Source organism: Notamacropus eugenii, chromosome 2, assembly GCF_028372415.1.
Source record: "Notamacropus eugenii isolate mMacEug1 chromosome 2, mMacEug1.pri_v2, whole genome shotgun sequence".
NCBI lineage: Eukaryota > Metazoa > Chordata > Mammalia > Diprotodontia > Macropodidae > Notamacropus > Notamacropus eugenii.
The window spans coordinates 40,255,034-40,276,444 of NC_092873.1; the positions used below are offsets into that span (position 1 = coordinate 40,255,034).

Sequence of the window (21,411 nt, forward strand, 5' to 3'; positions counted from 1 at the left end):
GCACGAGCTAGGCTAGACAACAGCAGCTTCATAGGCAAGGACTTAGTTTCCTTCAAACCTACATTTATAAAAGCCTCAAGTCCCATGTCCTTGGGAGTAAGCACATCCCTAGGAAGGTGGCAGCAGCTATGAATGCCAGCTATTACATAGTGAAGAACTACAAAAAAGCCAAGGGGACATGAGAAATAGCAGCTCCTCAGTTTCCTTAATCCAAGCACACTAACAGTTTGAAGTGAAGGAATCAGGAATCAGTCTTCGCCCCGCCCCCAGTCCCGGGTCCCTCCTCCTTCAACTCTACAACATCTCCAAGGCAATACTTTGCAAACTTCATTTCCTCTTTCCTGGAAACCACTGCAACCCTCCAGCCCTCCATGTTTCCTCAGCCCTGCTTAAAACAAACAGCCAACTCAGGAATAATTAGCCAGGTTCAAGAAGTCACCAAAGCCAATGGTTCTAGCCTTCTGCTGGGAATTCTAAGTGCTCTAGCAGGCAGAAATGAGATGGAGAAATCACCCCAAGGACTCTGCTCTGATCGAAAACCCAGGCAGCCTGGCTGAGGACACTGCTGAACCCCCTGAGGATGCCAGCTTCAGTGGAAAGTATGGCATATGCACTGATCAAAGAGTAAAGGCCCCCACCACAGACAGATGGAGACAGAAGTCCCTGATAACAAACAGGAATAGAAATGACTCCTTCAGGGAGGCAGAAAGCACTGAGGAAAGGTGCAACAAGAGCCCCAGTGACACCCTGTCCAGAAACACCAGTCACACTGGACACCTGAGTCTCCATGGGGCAATTCTCACTTCTAGGCACATCAGATAATCACCTTCCCAACCCTTGGCCCCAACACACACCGAGCTCCTGGGCAATTGGGATGAGATTTCCTGCTCAGGCACACAAGGCAACAACCTCCCCACATTGCACATTTCCACCAAAGTCAAGCACACCATATGTACCTATGTGTTGGGGGGCAGGGGAGATTATGGAAGCATGCTCTGGTGATGACAGTGCTTGAGCATAAGCAACCCTGTCTGCCAGGGCTGGGCTGAGGGAGGGCCCCTGGAGCTCACAGTGCTCCAAATCGGCATCCTCCAATAAGCTACAGGCTTAGACTCCAGGCCTGATGGTTTTTTACTTCCAGGTTTTGAATCACCAATGCTCATCAATCGTGTGTCTCCACCCCCTGGCAGAATCCCATAGGGGATATCCCATAGGGAGCTGGACTTTTCCATACTGAACAAACAAGGTACATGAGGCCAGAAAACAGCTAGTCCCAATCACTGCCAAATATATGGTCTCTGCAATGAAGCATCTCAGCAATGACCTCTCCCAGGGGAGGGTTCTGGGACTAAAGCCGACAAGAGTCCTCGCTGCTGCCTTCAGCAAAGCCAGATGTGCAACAGCATTTGGGGTTTGCAAAGGAGGCTCTATGCCCATGGCTGCTTCCACTCATCCCACCCAAGGAAACTCTGGAAAATCTTAAGCAAAGTGCTGCATAATAAAAGGTGGAGATGTGGGAAGTGTGTGTGTGTGTGCGCGCACGCACATGTGCATACACATGTGTGAACACGCAAAACATGGGAGTCTGTACGTGTGTGACATGGATGGTGAGACAAATGAAGGGGTGGCTGTGTGTGTGTGTGCACGTGACCAAGGATGAGGGTGGGCAAGGTTCAGTGACACCTGAGGTTAAGCACCATCTGTCTGGGTGTAGAAAGAAGAAGCTCCTTACCTTTGAGCTGGGAATTGTGCACAGCAAACATGTTGATGGTCATGAGCTGTAGCATGCGGGTGCTTCCAATGGGAGAGGGACTGTGCTGCAGTAAAACTTGGAACTCCCTCAGGACCTTCTCAGCCACGGCAGGGAACGTCTCCATCCTGCACACACAGAAAGCCAGTGAGGGAAGGTAGTGCCAGGACATGACGGGAGCCACAGGCTCTCCCAGAAGTAACAGCCGACTCAGCTTGCAAAAGCTGCCTTCTTTGTTTTGCAAATCTATTCCTACTCTGTGGTTATGGATAAGAGTTTCCCTGCTCCGTAAACCCATTCTTCACCACAGCACTGTGTGGGAAATTATATAGGAAAAGCTTCTGAGAAGAATGTAAATGGCCTTAACATAGCACTTCATTGAGAGGGACCAAGTACAGGCAAGCCGAAGGCAGCTGAACTCACTGCCCAACCCGTGCCCCAAAGATCATTGTGTGAGAGGGTTCTGGGTCTCCAGCATCTCAAGTTAAGGAGAAAAGCATGAACCGTCCAAGGATCCCCTATGGGAGTAACTCAGTTCTTGGTTAAAGTGTTAATAGACCAAAGCTTAATAACTAAATTATATTCCAATCTATGACAGTAACTAGATATAAGCTGGTGTCAAAGTAGCAGTTTATCCCTGGGGCACACAAACCATTTTAATAAGTGGGGAACAAACTTGCAACAAATTCCTGGGTTGCACTTGCAACCTCACCCTCTCTGGGATGGACAGTTCTGCCTACAAAAAGACTTCTGAAGTCTTCAGAAGCAACTTCAGGAAACCTGGTGCAGTTCAGCTGTTTTTCCTAAGAAAAACATGCATGCTCCACCTAAGGGCCCCAAATGACATCAGTTTCTGAAAGGACCTCAACAGCCAAAGACCCCCGGCTTACTTCTCTCCTCCCTGTGTTGCTGCCCTCCTCCCCGACACCCACTGCTGCTCCAGCCAGGGCTCCATGTTTTGAGTCCAGTGGAAATACAATGCCCTGGCCAAGTGCCACTCCCAACACAGGCAGGGCCAGTAATGGAAGGAGGCAGATATCCAGCCAGTGACCCAGGGCTCCTAAACAGAGGTCATTCAACCCACTGCCTGCCAAGTGTGGCCACTAGATTCCAAACAGTGGTGGATGCCTGAAGCTCCTTTGGCAAGGGGAACAAACCACAGATGAAGCCCTCAGCATATGAGGCGTGTTCAGACTTAGTTGCCTGAGAGAGAAACCAGGCACAGGGGCCTCAGGGCCACGATGAATGGCAGAGGTCAGCAAATGTACCCTTTATCTCCCTCCCCCCTCCAACTAAACAAACAAAGTGCTTGTGGTACACGGGAGATGCAGACTGGATTAGTGACTAGCTTCTGGGAAGCCACAAGGAAGGGTATCCTTCTCAAAAGATACACAACAGTTTCAAGGCCTGAAGTTAAGAAACTGGCTTCACTAGCAGCTCAGACCTTCTGCTGTGAGTTGTCAGGCCTCCCCAGAACCATAACACAACATGGACATTTTAAAAATCCTTGGCTCCTTCTTCAACCAACCAACTTCGTTTTTCCCTCTTATAAAGAATGCAGAGGATGCCACTGCTGACCTGATGGTCATGCCACAGCTATGGGTAAGTTACAGTTTACATTCCATCTCCTCTGCTGGACTGTTTTCATTTACATTGGCATGAAACATACCATACAGGTATTTTTTCCCATGTGTCATTTCATGTGCCCAATTTAGAAAAAAAAAATTGGTTTGCTCTAAGAGTTAAACTCTTTGTAGGTTTGTAATGGCCAAGAGTGATATGTTTGGACCTGGCTTGGATCCATTTTCCCCCAAGGGCTGTAACAAAGGTTTCATTTTAAATCCTGACACTGTGCAGCACTCTCCCTGGTCAGAAGTGGGGAGGGGGATCAGCACTTCTCATTACAAGAACAGCAGAGTTCACTCTTCTTGAAAAGCAGCCACATTGGGTGAGTTTCAGAGCCATGTGTCTCCGTGTTGAAAGGCAGGAGAGAGCCAGCAGAGAACGACATGACACAAGTGTCACGTGGGATGGTTTGACTTCGAAGCTGTGTCTGAGGAAGGCTCTTCTTTGGAGTGGGAATTGTAATCGATCCATCAACGTTCCTCAAGTCAGGCTGAAGTTCCAAACAAGCACCAGGCCAAAGGGCCACATTTTCTTTTAATGTTCAAAAAAAGTCCTCCCACTTCACTACCCCTGCATCCCTTGTCAACTGAACACCATTAAAACAAAAGAAAAGTAAATATGCATATTTGAGATCTGAGGAGAAAGGAGATTTATCTTTGCTCAATCAATTTGGTTGTATTTGGCCACTGCAAACTGGGGCATTGATAAATCAATGGGTTAGGTGATGGGAGAGCTGGACTTGTTACTGACTTAGTGTGCCTGAGCCTGGATAAATCCCAGCCAGTAATCACCCTGTTATAACCCAATAATCCCTCACCCAGCCCATTTCATAAGACATGTCAGTTCTGCCACTACAACCAGATAATGTATATGAGAGGGAACAGCCTTTGGAAATCAAGCATAACATCTTTAGGTATCAATTCCTGGGTCCATACAGATCTGAGGCAGTCACCCCAAGGTAACATGGCCTATTAATCACAGCAGCCACAGGGGAGAGAGACAACACTTGTTACCACAATTCCACCGATCTTTGAGTCATCCATCCATCAGCTACAGCATTGTCTAGAGCTAAGCTCACTTCTGCACTGAGCTAGGTCAGCTGCCTTTCTCATTTTCTCCTCCCAAGTCTCAGAGAGGGCAGAGGTATCCTCGGGCACCTCAAAAAAGATGGCCACTTTCAGGACAAGCATTTCACTGATATAAATGACTTTCTTGAGAAATGACCTTGGGATATGTTCGATCTCATTTGCATAGAAATTTCAAGAGACCAATCAATCACAGAAATAACACCAGGACTGCACCCTGGTGTGACTCAGACAGTGACTAACGGGGGAGGCCCTACCCTTCACTAGGCTCTCCTGATAAAAAAGAATCAGGCTTCCTAACTTTTATTACCTTTGTAATTTTTTTTGGTTTCTTTAAGTGAAAAGACCCACAAAAAATTTTCAGGAAGAAGAGGAAAAGAAAAGCTCCATTACTTTGCAGCTTCATCTTAAGCTTTCATTCTGGACCCATCCACCAGATTCTAAGGCTGAGAAGGTAACTTGTCTTGGACAGTCAGGAAATTTTTTATTTGAGTTAGTTTGGAATCTCATTGTTATTACAAAGAAGAAACTTGCAGGTGAGGATCTCGCACGTTGACTCAGAGAGAACTCAAAAAGCTGCTTCCAGGCTTTCCTGGAAGGCAGGCAAGAAAGTGATGGGGCTTGGGCTGCTCCTCATTCCAACCTCCTAACTCTCAATTTGTCTCCAACACCTCCCACATTTCACATCTTCTCAGTAATTAGGCAAGAGTCCAGGATATTTTGTGCTCTCTTCTCTCCCCCTTTACTCCACCCCTTTCCTTCCTTCTCTGTCTCTCCTCCCCTCTTTCCCTTCCTTTTCTCTCTCCCCCATTCCTCTCTCCTCTCTCTTCGTCCCCTCTTCCCTTCACTCACATACTGCCGTACCTGTTTTCAAACTAAAAATGTTTTGCTTTTTCTGCTTTTCAGTCGTTGGCATTTACACAGTACTTTATAATTTGCAAAGCATTTTACATTTGAATCTGACAGGACACAAGGCAGGTAGGACGTGCAAATATCATGTCCATTATACTGAAGACAAAACAGAAGCTCAGAGAAGTGCAATGACTTGTTCAGGGTCAAACAACTGCCAGGCCAGTCGAAGTGCTTTTTCCAGTACTGTGAGGCATGCACTTTAAGACAAACCCTGAAGAGAATTCACAATTCACTTCCAGCTCTGAGAAAAACAACACGTCTCCTCCTGCCTGCTGTCTCTCTGAGAGGCTCTGATGCTGACCCCCTGGGGCTCTCCCTCCTCTCTCCCACTGGGACAGAGGGTCTTCTGCTCTCCCTTTGCCCCAGCTGCATCTGCTCTATTCAGCAACGGAAAGAACTCGGAGAAGTCATGTGGACCACAAGGAAACCATCTCAGACAAATGGAAAAAAAATGTTATTTTCTTTTGAAAATTTTCCAGAAGATGATTCCATAACATCATCTCTCTCTGAAATTATTCCTCAAATCAACCCAAAGATCTCTCAAGTGATGGTTTTCTGTCCATTTTTCTTATTTTCATCTTAGTGCAAATGAAGACTACTTGGCTACCCTTCTCATGTCTAAACAGCCTTCTCACTAGAACAACCCAGTATCCCCTTTCTTCTTCCTCATAGATCTAATTTTCCAAACTTTTAATCACTGTTGTAGGTTTCTCCTGATTTCCCCCAGCGGTACCGAGAAGTGGATAAATAAATATGAAAGGTCTGAGCAATGGTAACCAGCACGCATGACCATAAACAAGGTCAGACCCAGTATCCTCTCTGGCCCTGTTTGTAATCCTCAGATTGAAAAGATGCATGATTTCATTCAGTCGGGGTCACAATCAGTGTCCACCTTAGGGGATAATCTTCACAAAGGGCCAAATTCATTCCTCTGATGCCTAATGTTCTGGCAGTGAGCCTTCTCCAAACTTGGCCAGGCGGGTCTTCAGATGGCAGGCACCCAGTCCAATGCTGGACTAAATGTTCTTTTCATCTTGGGAGGAAGTGAAGATTTGTACTCTTGGGACACAGTCTTTGAGAATTACCTAGGCTCCAGGGCCTCCATGACACACAGAGGTGCTGAGGCAGGATGTGTGTCTCAGAGGTTTAAAAAATAATGCCTGGGGAGATAGGACAGGAGAATGGGAGTGTGACTGGCAGATCAGATGCACAGAGAGAAAAGGGAGAAAAAGAAAGAAATCAGAGAAGGGAGGTGGCAGTGGAAGTGGGGTGCCACTTGCTACCCCTGTCCAGAACATGCTGCTGAGACATCCTGGCATCAGGCCTCCCTTATTAGCAATCACTCAACATCGCTCAATGCACAGCTTGGGGACCATGAGGAGAGCCTAGAATCTCCTTGGTTTTGCTTGCATAATACTTTACTATTTTGGACTGAAAAGGTTTATTTTTCCTCCAAGGATGAACTTACTCTGCCTTCACTGTACTGATCAACATTTGCTATTAATGCTGCCCACAATCATTTCAAATCCTACACGATCCTTTTTAACCTGGATCATGGATCACATATATTTTATGTTTGATTCTGAACTCAAATACCAAGAAAAGGGCATTTCCATACAAGGAACAGAACCCAAAAGAGGATCTATAGGAGAGATTGCTTCACCACTTCACATTGATGCCTTCTTAAAAAAGTACATAATAAACCTGAATGTTACCTTCACAAACTGTTGACTTTGTCTGGGCTTCCTACTGGTCTAATAGGTACTTTTTAAGGGGGAATGGCATGGCCCTAGAGCAAGGGTTCTTAACCTGGGTTTGTGAACTTTAAAAAAAAATATTTTGATAATTATATTTAAATAAATTGGTTTCCTCTGCAATCCTATATACTTTATTTTATGTTTTTAAAAACATTCTGAAAAATGGTCTACCATGACACAAAAAACGGTTAAAAAAAACCCTAGCCTAGAGGTAAGAGCCCAGCAAGAGGACTCAAGATGCAGGTTCTTGTCCCAGTTCTGTTGCCCCATTTGCTATGTGATACCAGTAAGTCACTTCCCCTCCCTAGGTCTCAGTTTCCTCAGGAATAAAATGATGAGGTTGAACTTGATCAGGAATTGTTAACCTTAACCAGGTAGATGTCTCTGGACCTTGAGGGGCCCATGAATTGAAAGGGAAAAAAATTCCATCTTTTGTTCCCCTCATTTTGGTTTCCTTGATAATCTCTGATTCTGAGAAGAGGCCCAAAGACTCCCTCAGACTTCTGCCAGGGGGTCCAGGGTATATAAGGGGGCAAGACCCCTGGCCTCAAGGATCTCTACAGGGTTTTCCAGGTCTAACGATCTATAACATCTAGCAGGTGAGGGCCACTGCCAGCCAGGCCTAGTCTGGTACATGTTATCTGTCCACAGAAGCACTCTTCTACCCTGCCACCCACGATCATTAGCTCAAGGCCCAAAACAAATATCTAAGAACAGCTTCTAGGGAAGCATCAGGAGCTCACTACCAAGAATCCAAAGGGAATACGTTAACATGAAGTATTCTTTTGCTTGGTGCTCCCATAATCCACCAAAGTAAGCAGATTGTCTTCTAGGTTTATATGGAAATGGAACCAAGACATGGGCCAAGAGTTTCCAAGCACTTCTACACCTCTCTTCCATTGGCATAGTGACATCTCATCCAAGGGACCTCATGTCAGGACATTAACCCCATAGGACAGGACAGGTCCAGGCTAAAGGAGAAAAAGAGGTCAGGAAGTCTAATAAGCTTTGGGGGCAGGGCAAGACCTTTCAAATCCTTGAAACAATAGTTATATCATATGCGGCTGTTGTTGTATATGGAACATCTAGGTAGCACAATGGATAGAGCATCAGGGCTGGAGTCAGGAAGACCTGAGTTCAAATCTGGTCTCAGATGTTCACTAGTTGTCTGACCCAGGGCAAGTAACTTAACTTCTATTTGCCTCAATTTCCTCATCCGTAAAATGGGGATCATAAGGGTTATTGTGGGGATCAAACAAGACAATCATTATAAAGCACTATGCGCAGTGCCTGACACATAGCAAATGCTATCTAAATGTTAGCTACTATTACTCCTACTAAGAGAGCATTTGGAGAATCATTAAAGTATTAAGCCTGAGCTATGCCAGGAGGGCCGAAGGACACAGTGACAGCAACTGAGGCATGTGGACTCAGAAATTAATCACAAGCAAATATACACAAGTGAAAAACCTGTGTTTTCAATGATGTGAGACTCCATCAATGCAAACCACATTCTCTCTTATGATTTGATCAATGATTAATTATGAGTTACTGTGGTTCAAAAATTCCCCACTGGATGGCCCAGTCTCTAGAGATAAGCCACTCTAACTAAATTTAGTGAGACTGGTCTTCATGAACTACCATTTGTCACTGGAGCCATACTTAAGGCCCTTCCATTGGGTAGGATCTGCCAAAACCTGTGTTCCATTAGCATAGTTTCTGAAAACCCAGAGTCACCTTTATGCCAGAAGAAGCTATCAGGATAGTATTTAAGTGGAGCATACAGATACATATCTGTGCATTCACACACACATACACACACACTCTGCCTTCCCAAAGCAGGCTAGCTGGGGCACTAGCCTTCTTTCCGTTTGGCAGGTGAGAACTCCCAGAGCTAAGTCTCAACTCTAGAGCTTGTACCAGAGTCCCTGGAGCTTGGAATTCGGTTTCACCTTCTTTCTACTGCACTGTGCATCCTTTCACCAACTCTGAAAAACCTAGAACCTCCGGGAAGCCTTTCTTCCTGGCAGCACAGACCACCATCCTGCCCTGCCCTCAGCCCTTGTCTCCAAAACCCATTCAGTTCCTAAGGAGTGCTTTGGACTAACATAAGTTGGACCAACTTCTCAATAAGTTATCAGCAGACTATAACAACAACAAAAAGAGCTGTTGTTTTCATGGCACTTTAAGGTTTACAATTATTATCTCACTTGATCCTCACAGCTGGGAGATCAGTGCCATCACTGTTCCCATTTTATAGGGAGAGATAAAGTGACTTGCCTAGAGTCACACAGCTGGGAAGTGTCTGAGCCTGGATCTGAATACAGGTCTTCTTGACTCCAGGCTCGTGCTCTATCTACTACTTTCTACTACATGCTAGGGGTACAAAGAAAAAGTGAATAGGGTCTGTGTCCTTCCAGTCTAATGGAATAAAGAGGAGGTGCCTAAATGGTATACAGAAGATACATGGAGAGTAGATACAAAGTAATCTTAAAAGGGAATCTATAGCTCTTCGGTGTGACTTTGCAATGACTCATTTGTAAAACTAGGAAATCTGCTCTTCCAAAGCAGTGATCAAAAGACAAGATGAAGTGAATTCGAGGCAGCAAACATTTACTTGGCACCTACTACAGGCAGGCATGGTGGAATGGTGGAGGTGACAGGAGAGGGGGATTGGGGCCCAAGGCTGTTCATTTCCATGCATGTCAATTCACGGTGGACTGGGAAACCACTAAGACAGAGTTGCTATATTTACTGGTGGTGCAGAAAACTGACCAAAGGGTGAAGGGGCATGGGTCAGAGGGACATGGAGGAAAGGAAATGTCAATGTTCTCTTTGAGAGAAAACCAGGGGACAGTTTTCTCCCCAAGGAGGACCCCTGGCAACAGCAGCCAGGGACTCAGCACGAAAGCCCGAGGGTTCTCACTAGAGCCCCAGCACGTGCACATAATGAACAGGAAGACAGAGGAGAGAGAAGAGGGACAGAGGGCGAAGCAGGAGCAGGAGGTGGGAAGAGGTCAGGGAGGAAAGACAGCCAGCCTATGGGAGAGCACAGCTGAGAAAGGAAGAGGAGGGAAAGTAGGAAAAAGAAAGAGAAGGGGAGAGGGTGGAAGGAGAAGAGAGCACAGTAAGACTTCCCTCACTGTAGCAGCCCAGCAGGAAAGAGACTGAAAGGAAGGAGAAACAGAAGGTGGGGGCCGCTAAGAATTCACACCCTGTGCCCTCAGTTACAAACACAGTCTAGTTGCTAACAATATTAAATTCCAAAAAGACTTGTAATGTAGGAAAATAAAATAAACATCCTGCACACTTACCCAATCCGGGTAAACAGCTTCCCATGGGCATGGAGAAAACTGAGGATGAACCTTTTGTTCAGCTGCATGGGAAAAAGAGAGAGGAGAAAACAATTAAATTCTCCCCAGTTTCCTGTTACTGAACAGAGTCCCAAGTGACACAATAACCTGGCCAGGGTGTGAGGGGTGGGCACTAGGGATGGGAACCAAATGGACATGCCCAGACTCTCACACAGATCCAAGGCACATGCCCAACAGCTGCAGCTCTGAGGAGCCAAAGGGGACATCGGGCTTTGCGAGACGACAGCACCCTCTCCTGGCAGCCATCCCCATGTGCAGGAACCAAAACATGGGCTTAAGGCATGAAATGAAATCGCACAGAAAAGTGCCAAAGAGAAAGGGCCTGAACTGTACAAAGAGGAACAAGAAGTGTTCAGGGACTTTTCAGCCTCACCAACAATAAAGGAAACATTGCCATTTGGGGAGTCCTAGCCTCAAAGGGCACACGACTTCTGAGACACTTTCTATTCCTTCTAAAAAAGCAAGAGCATGCTGTTTCAAGTAATGATGATCATTTCCATTTATGTGCTGTCTTAAAGGTTTACAAAGTACTTTCCACAAACCCTCTCCTCTGAGTCTTCCAATTCTGAAGTGGTTTCCAAGCTGTCACAGTCCCCATTTTACAGATGAGAAAACTCAAGAGAGAGGAGGGGTGCATTTTCTATGAGGAGAGACAGGAGAATCGGACAAATATTGACTGATTCAATAAGAGGCTGGTCAGGGGACACAATCCACTGAAAGTCTAATACATATTCCATTAGCAGGAGAAAGATGCTGATGCAGCAGACAAGTGACAGTCGAGGACATGGGGCTATGGACACTGGTGGACTATACACAATATACCCTCCCTATTACAATGTGGGTTTGTTTATTATGCTCCCAAGAGATCCTTGCCTCAGGAATGGGCACGGGATCTGCTACCTAGACTCAGTCTCATCACCAAGACAGAAGAGAATCCAGGACAGTCGAAGTATCCTGCCCCTCAAACATCTGCAATCTTACAATCTGTCACTCTAAGCAGCGATGAAGCTAGCTCCAGAGGACCTCATACAGGTGGTTGATGCTGATGCTGACAGCTGGGGCCTAGACCAAGCTGCCCTGGAGCCAGACAGAACCTGTGGAAGAGAAATCCTTCAGAAGCACACAACCATGGCCTTATTTCTGAGGGCTTTTAGGACAGACTAAACCTGCTAAAATTATTCCCCCATCAACACAACTTGAGTTCCTCCGTTCTTCAGTTATGACTACTGAACAACTGAGATCACATTAAGGTGGAGAAATTTCACTCCCATGAAGTTTTTCTATTTCTCACAGCTAACATGAATTCTAATAGGTTACTAGAGCAGGATCCTAAGGATTACAGCATTCGAGACAGAGCAGGAGGAGTTATCAAAGCCTGAGTCTAAATCCTGTCTCAGACACCAGTTGTAAGATCATGGGCAAACAACCTAAGTCTCAGTTTGTGTATCTGTAAAATGGGTATAATATCTGTAGTAATCACCTGAAATGATACTGTCTCTAATATGCTTTGCAAATGTTAAAGCATTCTTTCTTATCATCTCCATCATTTCACTGGAACACAATGAACCTGTTTCCCTATCCAATAAAGACTTGAGTTTTATTTTGCTTTCCTTATCATGTGTGGTCTACAGAGAAGAACACAGGGACAGGAAACAGGTTCAAATTCCAATTCTTCCAATAATTAGCCATGTAAGTTGGAGCAGCATATCACCAAACCATTTTCTCAGTTTTATCATCCATAAACTGGGAATAATATAGCTAGCTTTCCCTACATCAAAGGGTTCTAAGGACAAAAAGAGCCTCTGTTAGGAAGCAGGCCCGTGGTGTGAGAGCAGAGGGGGGGGTTCTATCTCCCCGGGTAGGTGCCCGCAGAGGGAATGTGACGCGCGGGGGGGGAAGAAGGAATTCACAAATAAAGTCTTAGGTACTTTTCTGGGGTCCACACATCTGATCTCATTGGTCTGGCAAGCACCCAGTGAGAAAACTCTCTCTACCAATATCAGTCGGCAGCTATTGTGCCACTCAATCTTAAGAGTGTTCCATAGGGAAGTGAAGGGTTAAGTGGCTTGGTCATAAAACCAGTGTCAGAGGGGGACTTGACTCAGAGGCCTGCTCTCCGCCCACCACATATTATCTTTCCCTTCACTATGCTATGGGTACAATTCCTTACACCCAGCCAAAGCAATCCTGAAGCAAAGCAGTATGGGAAAGGGGAAAGAGCAGGTTTTGGAAACAGAGTACCAAGGTTTGATTCTAGCTCTGCTTCTCATTACCTGGGTGACTGACCTAAAGCACATCATTTTCCTTCCTAGGCCTTAGTTTCCTATCTAGAAAAAGAGAGAGTCGGACAAGATTTGCATTGAGGTCTCTCCTAACCCTAGAGCTAAGACCTGTGAATTTTCATCATAACTTTAAGTTATTATGGAAGCTCACAATTTAAAAAAGGAAGTGTGAAGTAAATCCTCTGGTAACAATCAGCCACTCTTTCATTGATCTTTCCGTTACCTGACCTGTCATGTAGATTTTCTTTAATGTGTGGAGCACATACTGGCAATCAAAACCCAGGGCCTCCAACTTGCTGGGCACCAGGCTGCCCAGTGTTCTCTGCCTCCAGGGCACTAGCCTCAGGCACTTCTGAGAGCCCCCAAGCTGTGTCAAAACTCCATTTCACAAACTGAGTCAAGGGTCGCACAGTTCATTTATTTCAAAGACAGACTATTTACTCAATCTCCTCATCTGTGTGAAGTTATAGTAGGCAAGATATGGAAACTAAACCTGGCAGACAGGTTCCTCAACCTAGAATCCCCAGCAAGTCATCTTCTCCGAGGGCCTGGGGGCAGTGAAAGTGCTGGACCCTTTGTGTAGCTCACTTTCAGTTGGGAAAGGAAGAGGAAGAGGAGGAGGAATCTAAAATCCGCTAGGAAAGAGAAAAAGGAGCCCTGGCATAAAACAACCAGCATTTAATAGTTCTTTTGCAAATACCAATTTTTATATGGCTCCTCCCATCATTCAAGAAAAAGTTCACAGACTGGTTGGTGACTCTGACGAAGGCTAATGAACTGGAGGACCTGCAGTCACAATCAGCTCCAACTGCTCTGCTTTGCTTAGCCCGACCCAAGGAGACTAATAACCTGTCAACTTCCATTTTTCCACAAGAATTGCTCAGGGTGAAATGACAGAGCAATGACTTGTAATGAAGCCTGGGCTCCAATGGAGATGGCCCAAGTCACCCATTAAACCCCCCCCCCCAGTCCTCCTTCCCCCCATGAAGCCATGGCAGCTGCAAGCCTTGTATGAAATCTCGATTTACTTCCTCTGACTTTATCACCTCTGCCACTTAGATTTCTGACTAGAAAGAAATTGGGCTAAATGTCACATCAGCAGCCAGGGTGGATCTTGGGGGAAGATACTTGTGCCTCACAGACTAAGGGCTTCCTGGTGTAAACCCATCTGTGTGTAAAGAGAGAGAACAAATTCATAAAGTATTCCATTCATCGCAGAAAAAAGGGTAATATAGTGGAAAGAACTGGACTGAATGTCAGGAGACGCTGGATCTGCTGCTGAATGACCAGACAGTCACCGTCACCTGATTTGGAAGCAGAAGCTATCCCAGAGACCACCTCAGAGACATGTGCCAGGCAACGAGGCCTCTCTAAGCTCTCTCCCAGCTCAGTCATATGTGTGTTCACTGTCTACGATGGACAGAGTACTGTGCTCTAAAGGCCTCTCCTTCAAGGTCTCTAGTTCAGGTCCCAAAGGGGCCACAGCAGTGTGCTCCCAAAGCCCTGTGATGGGTGGCCTCAGGACAGGTCCTCTGCAGAACCACCACCTGTTCCACACAAGAAGGCGTCAGGGACCAAGGGCAGCCTCTAGCTCTGAAAGCTGAACAAGCTCAGCGCTTGAAGGTAAACAGCCAGAGTTCAACCAGAGGGCAGCCCTGCCTGCTCTGACTGGGCTGCTCTCTGAATGACTCTCACTTCTGACTCACATCACCACCCAAACCCTGGGAACTCAGCTGCCCATCTGCCCGATATTGATGTTACTCAGAGCTTCTGGGGCAGATGGGTCTTCAGGATCCCAGGAGGAGAAGGCTGAAGAGGATACCCTGCACACAGCCTGGTTCCTCGCTCAGATGGGCGCTCGCAAGGCTGTCTTTTGTGCATGAATACAGCATCAAAGCCACCTGAACTGCCTTCCTCTCTAGCCTACTACCTACATCCTTCTGTATATGTTTCCTATTTGGGGGCCTGGTCAGGAAGAACCCTTCACAAACAATTCTCCTAACTCATCCCCTTCACTCTTGGTCCAAGGAAAGGCTGGGAGGAAGGGAGAGGGGCAAGGAAGGGAGGAAACAAGCATTTATTAAGTGCCTCCTGCCATGTGCCAGGAGCCATGCTAAGCACTTAACAATATTATCTCAACAATCCTGGGAGATTATCATAAGAACCATTTTACAACTGAGGAAACTGAGACAAAGGTTAGGTGACTGCCTAAGGTTACACAGTTAAAAAGTGTCTGAGGCTGTATTTGAACTCAATTCACTCATGTGACCCCTAGATGCCACTATGATGGAGGAGGTAGTCTGCCATGCTAGGAGTTTCCAACAAAAGTAGTAAGTCTTAGACCAGAAAATTGGCTGTGGAGTTCTCAAGAACAAAGGGGCTGGCATTGCAGCCCCCCTCTATCAGAGCCCAAACACAAGCCATGCCAGGAAGAACAAGGACAAGTGAGCCAAGCGGAATGTGAAATCAGACAAACCTGCAGCTTTCTTTCTCTGGGGACACAGGGTGTCCAGCTGAGCTTCTAATCTACATGGAAGCACCAGACTGCTCCCAAATGCAGAGCCACCACAGGGGTACTGGCTGGGACCAGATCCCCCACACCATCATGTATTAGAGGTATCAAATAAGATGATACATGTAAAGTATTTGGCAAACCTTGAAGTACTAGATAAAAGTTAGCTATTACCATCCCAGGTGGTTTCAAAGAGCATCTGGGACACTTGACAACTCAAGATTCCTGCCCTAAATCTAAGACAAAGGCTTAAACCCGTTTTTTTGGATGCTGCTGAGGGAAAGTCCAAGGACACTTTGCTTTTCCAGCAGAACAAGAAAGGGAAGTCCTGGAGAACTCCAAGTGACCTGATTATAAATGACAGCTCAGCAGTCAGTCACTGAGCAGTGACCAGCGGAAGCCAAGTCAGAAAGGCCACGCTGACTCACACAGGTGGTCCCAGTCTAGGGACACCCTCAGCTGGTCTCGCTCAAGCCAACAGAACCTAACCAATGCAGAACTGATCCCACACTTGGTCCAGTGCCAACCAGGAAGGGAGAAAAGACCAAAAATGAGTATGTCAAGGTTCCTGCCAGGGATTATGCTGTCCATCAGCATCTCTCAAGAGACACTCAGCAAACAGTGGAGTAAAGGAAAGGCTTCAGAAGGTGAGGGACAATGGATGCATCAACACAGATAGCCTCTCCAAAAAGGGAGTGGCATCGAAGAACTTTGTGGACATGGCCTGCTGAAGACTCCTCCCATTTCCACTATGCCTTGAGCCATAGAACACCTCACAGTAGCATCACCAGTATGTAGGGAGAGGTCTGGCACCCCTGACGGACGAGCCTCTGCTTAAACAAGGCACCAAATAAGGGAAAGATTCTAGTTCATCAACTTGTAGGAACACTGTTTCACGTTAAAAATGGTGACTTCAGGGTTGGAAGAAAACCTCTGTGTCTGTTCTTCATCAGGAGAGGCAGAGGCTGCCTGTGGGGCAGCGACAGCAGAGGCTGAATGGGCCTCTACAACCAAACAAGCGTTCATACAACTGGTGGGTGTGCCCTGGACAGCCAGAGGGGTCCAGCAAAAATCACAGGGTGTCTCCAACCTGAGGACAGGCATCAGATTCTTTGTTTTTATGTTTTGTAAACAGCTGTTGGCTCAGACTTAACAACCTTGGAGTTCTGTGGAAGCCACAGCCACTCAAGGGTGGGACTTGGGCACTGTGGTGACTAAAGACATGAACTGATTCCTTCGGCTCTTTGCCAGACCTTTTTCTTCTGTGGTAGCTGAAGTACAGGATTACAAAATGTAACAAGCACATTCAAATTATCTTGCTTCTTACCTTAGGCTGCTATTTGCATCTTTCCCTACCTCATCCTGATTCAAGTGTTCATCCCCTGATCATCTGAGCCCCCCTTAGATCCTCTCTCAGCAAGGCAAACGAGGCTCTTTTGCGCATTTTCTTTTTGCTTTTCTGTTGACCTTTTGTTTTTATATCACCTTCATTTCCAAATATATCCCTTTAACTTATGATAAGGAACAAAAAGGGAAGAAAAAAATGTAGTTCAGTAAAACTAACCAAGACATCAACTGAATCTGAAGGGGTATTCAATGCTGTACACCTATAGTCCCCCTCCTCCGCAAAAGAGTGAAGGAGGTGTGTTTTTTCCATCTCTTTTTCAGGATGAAGCCTGATCACTATAATTACATATAAGTAAACAAATATCTTAAAAGGATAAGGATAAAGAAAGTACAAGAAATGCTATCTTCTCATATTCCGCCATTGGCTCAGGATGGGATGGGATGAGCAAAAAACTACCAGTGAAAGACAAAAAAGGAAGAGGAAGAAACAGAAATCCACTCAAGAGAAACTGTCTCTTCACTGGCTTTTTCCTAAAAAAAAAAAAAAAAAAAAAAAATTTATTAGGTACCACTTTCACACTTATGGTACGAAATTAACAGCATCTAAAGCCCTTGGCAGTCCCTTCGTGTGAAGGATTAATAGGCAGTGAAATGATATCTGTTGCCCATCCTCATTCTGTAGATGAACACTTGGAAAGGGTGAGGAACACTTGTCTAAGGGAATAATTTGGAAATCAAGGCATATGATGCATGAGTCCTGAGCCTCTTGATTCCTGCTTAAAACTCCAAATGACAGCATTTCAAGGGGACCATAGTAGTTATCACATACAACCACTAGTGTTTAACCTAATCTTTTGAAATTTTTTCACTTAAAAATATTTTAACAGCTAAAAAAATTTCTTTTTTTTTTTTATTTTGTAATGTTTAACAATCACTGCCATACAATTGTGATTTTATCCCCCCCACCTACCCCCCACTCCCCCCCTCCCTCCCCACGACTGCATACAATTCTGTATAGATTCTACATATACTTTCCTATTGAGTATATTTTCACTATAGTCATGCTATGTAGTCAGACTAAGATAAATGAAAGAAATCGTATAACAAATCAGAACATGATACACAAACACATACACATACACAAACATGATCTGCTACCAGCTATAAAAATTTCAAAGGCTGTCCCATACAGTTCATGTTGGAAAATCTGCCAAAGAAACTCCTCAGTAGAGACATCATCTTACCATAGCTTGCTTCATAAATAAATTTCTAGTTGGTCAGAGAATTGTGGTACCAGTTAAGTTTCTAAGAGCAGAAATTCCATTAGCTAGGCCAACGTAACAGCATCTTTGCCAAGGAAATAAATGCCCCAGAAAAAAAATACAAAGGAGCAGAGAGTGTCATCCCTCAATCGTTCAGCTCTCTCTCTCTCAAAACATACATTTTAAAAATTCTTCATTACCACAGTGAAAATCCTACTGTATGTGAAAGGCGAGGGCCCAGTTTGCTGCCAAAGAGCACTGCATGGGACAAAACATACTCTGGAGAAAACTGGGCTTGGCCCCAAAGGGCTTCTTCATACACTAAGGAAAGAAATGGCCTTGGAGTGACTCAAAATTTATAAAAGGAAAAAGCTCATTATGGGAAAGTGTAAGGGATTCACTTTGGGTCCCTGATCCCTTTGTGCATGCAGCCAGGTCAGGAGAGAGCCAAGCATGTCCTCGGCAGGGCAGCTTCAGTTGCAATGACCTCAGCATTAGCTAGGAGAAGTCCAACTCCCTCTGGAGGGACTTCTTGACACTGCCTATCTCTAAATAGGTGAAGAGGATTTTCAAGAGAGAAAACTGTGGTCTCTTCCTTTAGAACACAAAAAAACAATATGGGCATATAATTATGCAATCTGGAATTATTCCCCAAAATGAAACTGTGCATACCCTTCAACCCAGTGATACCAATACTGGGTCTATATCCCAAAGAAATCAAAACAAGGAAAAGGACCCGCATGAACAAAAATATTTACAGCAGCTCTTTTTCGTAGTGGCAAAGAACCGAAAACTGAGGGAATGCCAATCAACTGGGCAATGGTTGAACAAGTTGTGGTAAATGACTGGGAAGGAATGCTACTGTGCTACAAGAAATGAAGAGAGGGTCAATTGCAACAAAAAACCTGGGAAAACTTCTATGAATTAATGCAGTGGGAAGTGGGAAGAGCCAGGAGAACAATTTACACCAAAACATTATTGGAAAGACAAACAACTTTGAAAGACTTTAAAATTCTGATCAATGCAATGACCAACTAAGATTTCAGAGGCCTTGTGATGAAACATGCTGCCTACCTCCTAACAGAGAGGAAACGGATTGAGTACAGACTGAGACATAGTTTGAAAGGACAAGACTAAGTGGGCTTGAACATGACTATATTGTGTTTTTAGCAGCAGCTGAATAGGCTCTTTTTCTTTCTTTCTCAAAGCAGAGGGGATAGGGAAAAAAGATGGACCTTCATTGATTGAAAAAATCAAGATGTAATTAAAAATAATGACAAAAATAGAAGCTGATACAAACAGGACTACAACAAAGTCTCCTTGGTTTTCCCGCGGACTTCATTTTTAACACATTAATGATGTTATTGTGAAATGATATTCACTGTATCAAGCTTAGAGGGTATGCCAGTATGTGGAGAAAGAAGACGAATTAAACCCAGGAAACAACTGTGTCTCATGCTCGTTGCATCTTCTCCCTTCTTCCATGTTCTAGCTTAAGATCACCACATCCTTCGCAGTGAAGAGTAGAAACCCTCATCTTATGGAACAGACGGTTCCTCTAGTGAAGGCCCTGAAGCCTTTAAAATCACAGTGGCCATTCCATGCAGAGTTCCCTGTCCAGAATGTTTCTTCCTTCCTCTTCCCTCGGCGCTCCCCACAACAAGGAGGGAGGGAGGAGCCTTCTCCTGGCTCTTTTAAAGTCACAGCCTTCAGTTGTGGCTCTTTTTGTTCGCATTGTAGTCATCACGGTGGTGTCTTCTGTGGTTCTGCTCACACTCTGCATCAGTTTATGTCTTCCCATGCTTCTCTGTATTCACCACAGTCTTACATCACTTCTTACAGTATAATAATATTCCACTATGTTCATGTACCAAAATTTTTTTAGCTATTTTCCAATCAGTGGGCATTTTTTCTTGTTTCCTGGTCTTTGGGAGCTCTCTGGGAGAGGAGGAAGTGGAAAATATAGGTGAAATAGGAAAGGGTCCTACCAAACTATTTCTATGCAAATATGGTCTTGATACTTAAACAAGAGAGAGTCAAAACAGAGAAAAAGTGCTGTAGACCAATATCTCTAATGAATATTGATGCAAACATTAAATAAAATATTAGCAAGAAAAATACATCAGCCTATCACAAAAGATTATATACTGCCCCTCTCCCTATACTAGGTGCAATTCAACCTAAGTTCCAACAAGATGTCACTCTTATTATTTACTTTCTAGTCTGTAACAGAACAGGGCATAGATGTAGGTAAGAAGAAATTTGTAAAGTCCTCCGTCATGCACAATCCACTTGGCTCCAACTCAGCAGCCAACTGCTTCCTACTTTAACTGGGAAAGTTTTGACGTTAAGGGTCATTCTCATTCTTCTTCCTGGCAGCAAAGTGAGGAAAAACTGTACCTGGCTACCATGTGTCTGTGAGCACATGGAGCTTGTTTCTTTTGTGTTTATCCTTCCCTGATCTTAGGTGAGTACTTCTAAGAGGGCAGCATCAAAGGTCCCACTGGCAACTGCCATCTGTAGTGATTGTTAATGACAGAGGACTACAGCAGAGGGATATAGAAAGACAGTTGGTCAGTCACCTGAGGCAACTTCAAGGAGGATGGCCTGTGAAGATGGAAGGGCCATGTCCAGACTCTAGAAAGGCCAAAAGAAAGTTACACCTAAGGGGAACAGCATGAGACTTCCAGGAAAGGAGACAGAGCTTCCCCGATCCAGCGGGTACTTCTTAGTCCCCTGTTCCCTACATGCATGCTTAACTAGCTACCTTCATGATCTAAGTCTGAGGCACCTGCTGGGTCACCCACTGGGATGGGGTTGTTTGTGTAACAAACGTCTTTACTCCTCCACCTGAGTAACTGTTCTCTGCCAGAAGCTAAGACAATACAAAGATTCCACGACATAAGAGTGCTAGACTTGGAACCCAAGGACTCCAGTTTCAGTCCTGATTACCAAAGTGCCTCTAACAAAGTCATTTCCCACTGTGGGGCCTTTGCTCCTCTGTAAAATGGGTTTGGCCTCAATTGCCTCTGAGGTCTCCTCGCCTCACTTCTCATTCCAAGGTGTGACACCTTATGGAGGTGACACTGAATAAGAGGAGGTATGGGTAAAAGTCATTTGGGATGAGTGAGTTTTTCAGTGACATGCAACTTTAGTTATGTGGAAAGGGAATTTTTTTTAAGGATCCAAGACATTCAGAATTCTGTCCGAAAATCCAAGAATCACAGCACAAATGGGGCCTTCTCATTCTTTCCAGTGGCTTCTAGGCTGCTCCTAAAGATGGAGTTTCAGCCAAGTACTCCTGGAAAGGACAAACGCTAATCTTTCACCCTTGTCTCTTCAGGGCACCTCATACCCATTCCCTACTCCTGCCACCTGAAAGCTCTTTAAAACTGCTACTGTTGTATTTTCTAGAATGTCTGAACTAAACCAAAGTCTGGAAATTCTGACTGGTATCTGGGCCCTCACTTTCCGGGTGGTAACCAAAGGTCACATGGGGTGGAA

At 45.1% G+C, this 21,411-nt stretch overlaps 1 protein-coding gene across 3 annotated transcripts in view; it reads right to left on the reverse strand.

The window, feature by feature from the left end:
- Window positions 1-21,411, reverse strand: part of SMG6 (SMG6 nonsense mediated mRNA decay factor) — a 173,194-nt gene that overhangs the window by 124,167 nt on the left and 27,616 nt on the right. For all 3 annotated transcript variants that reach the window (XM_072639963.1, XM_072639961.1, XM_072639962.1), the window contains exons 9-10: window positions 10,445-10,506; window positions 1,733-1,878 (exon numbers count right to left, since the gene is read on the reverse strand). In XM_072639963.1, coding sequence (XP_072496064.1) covers window positions 1,733-1,878; window positions 10,445-10,506 — 208 coding nt within the window. The remainder of the gene's footprint in view (window positions 1-1,732; window positions 1,879-10,444; window positions 10,507-21,411) is intronic.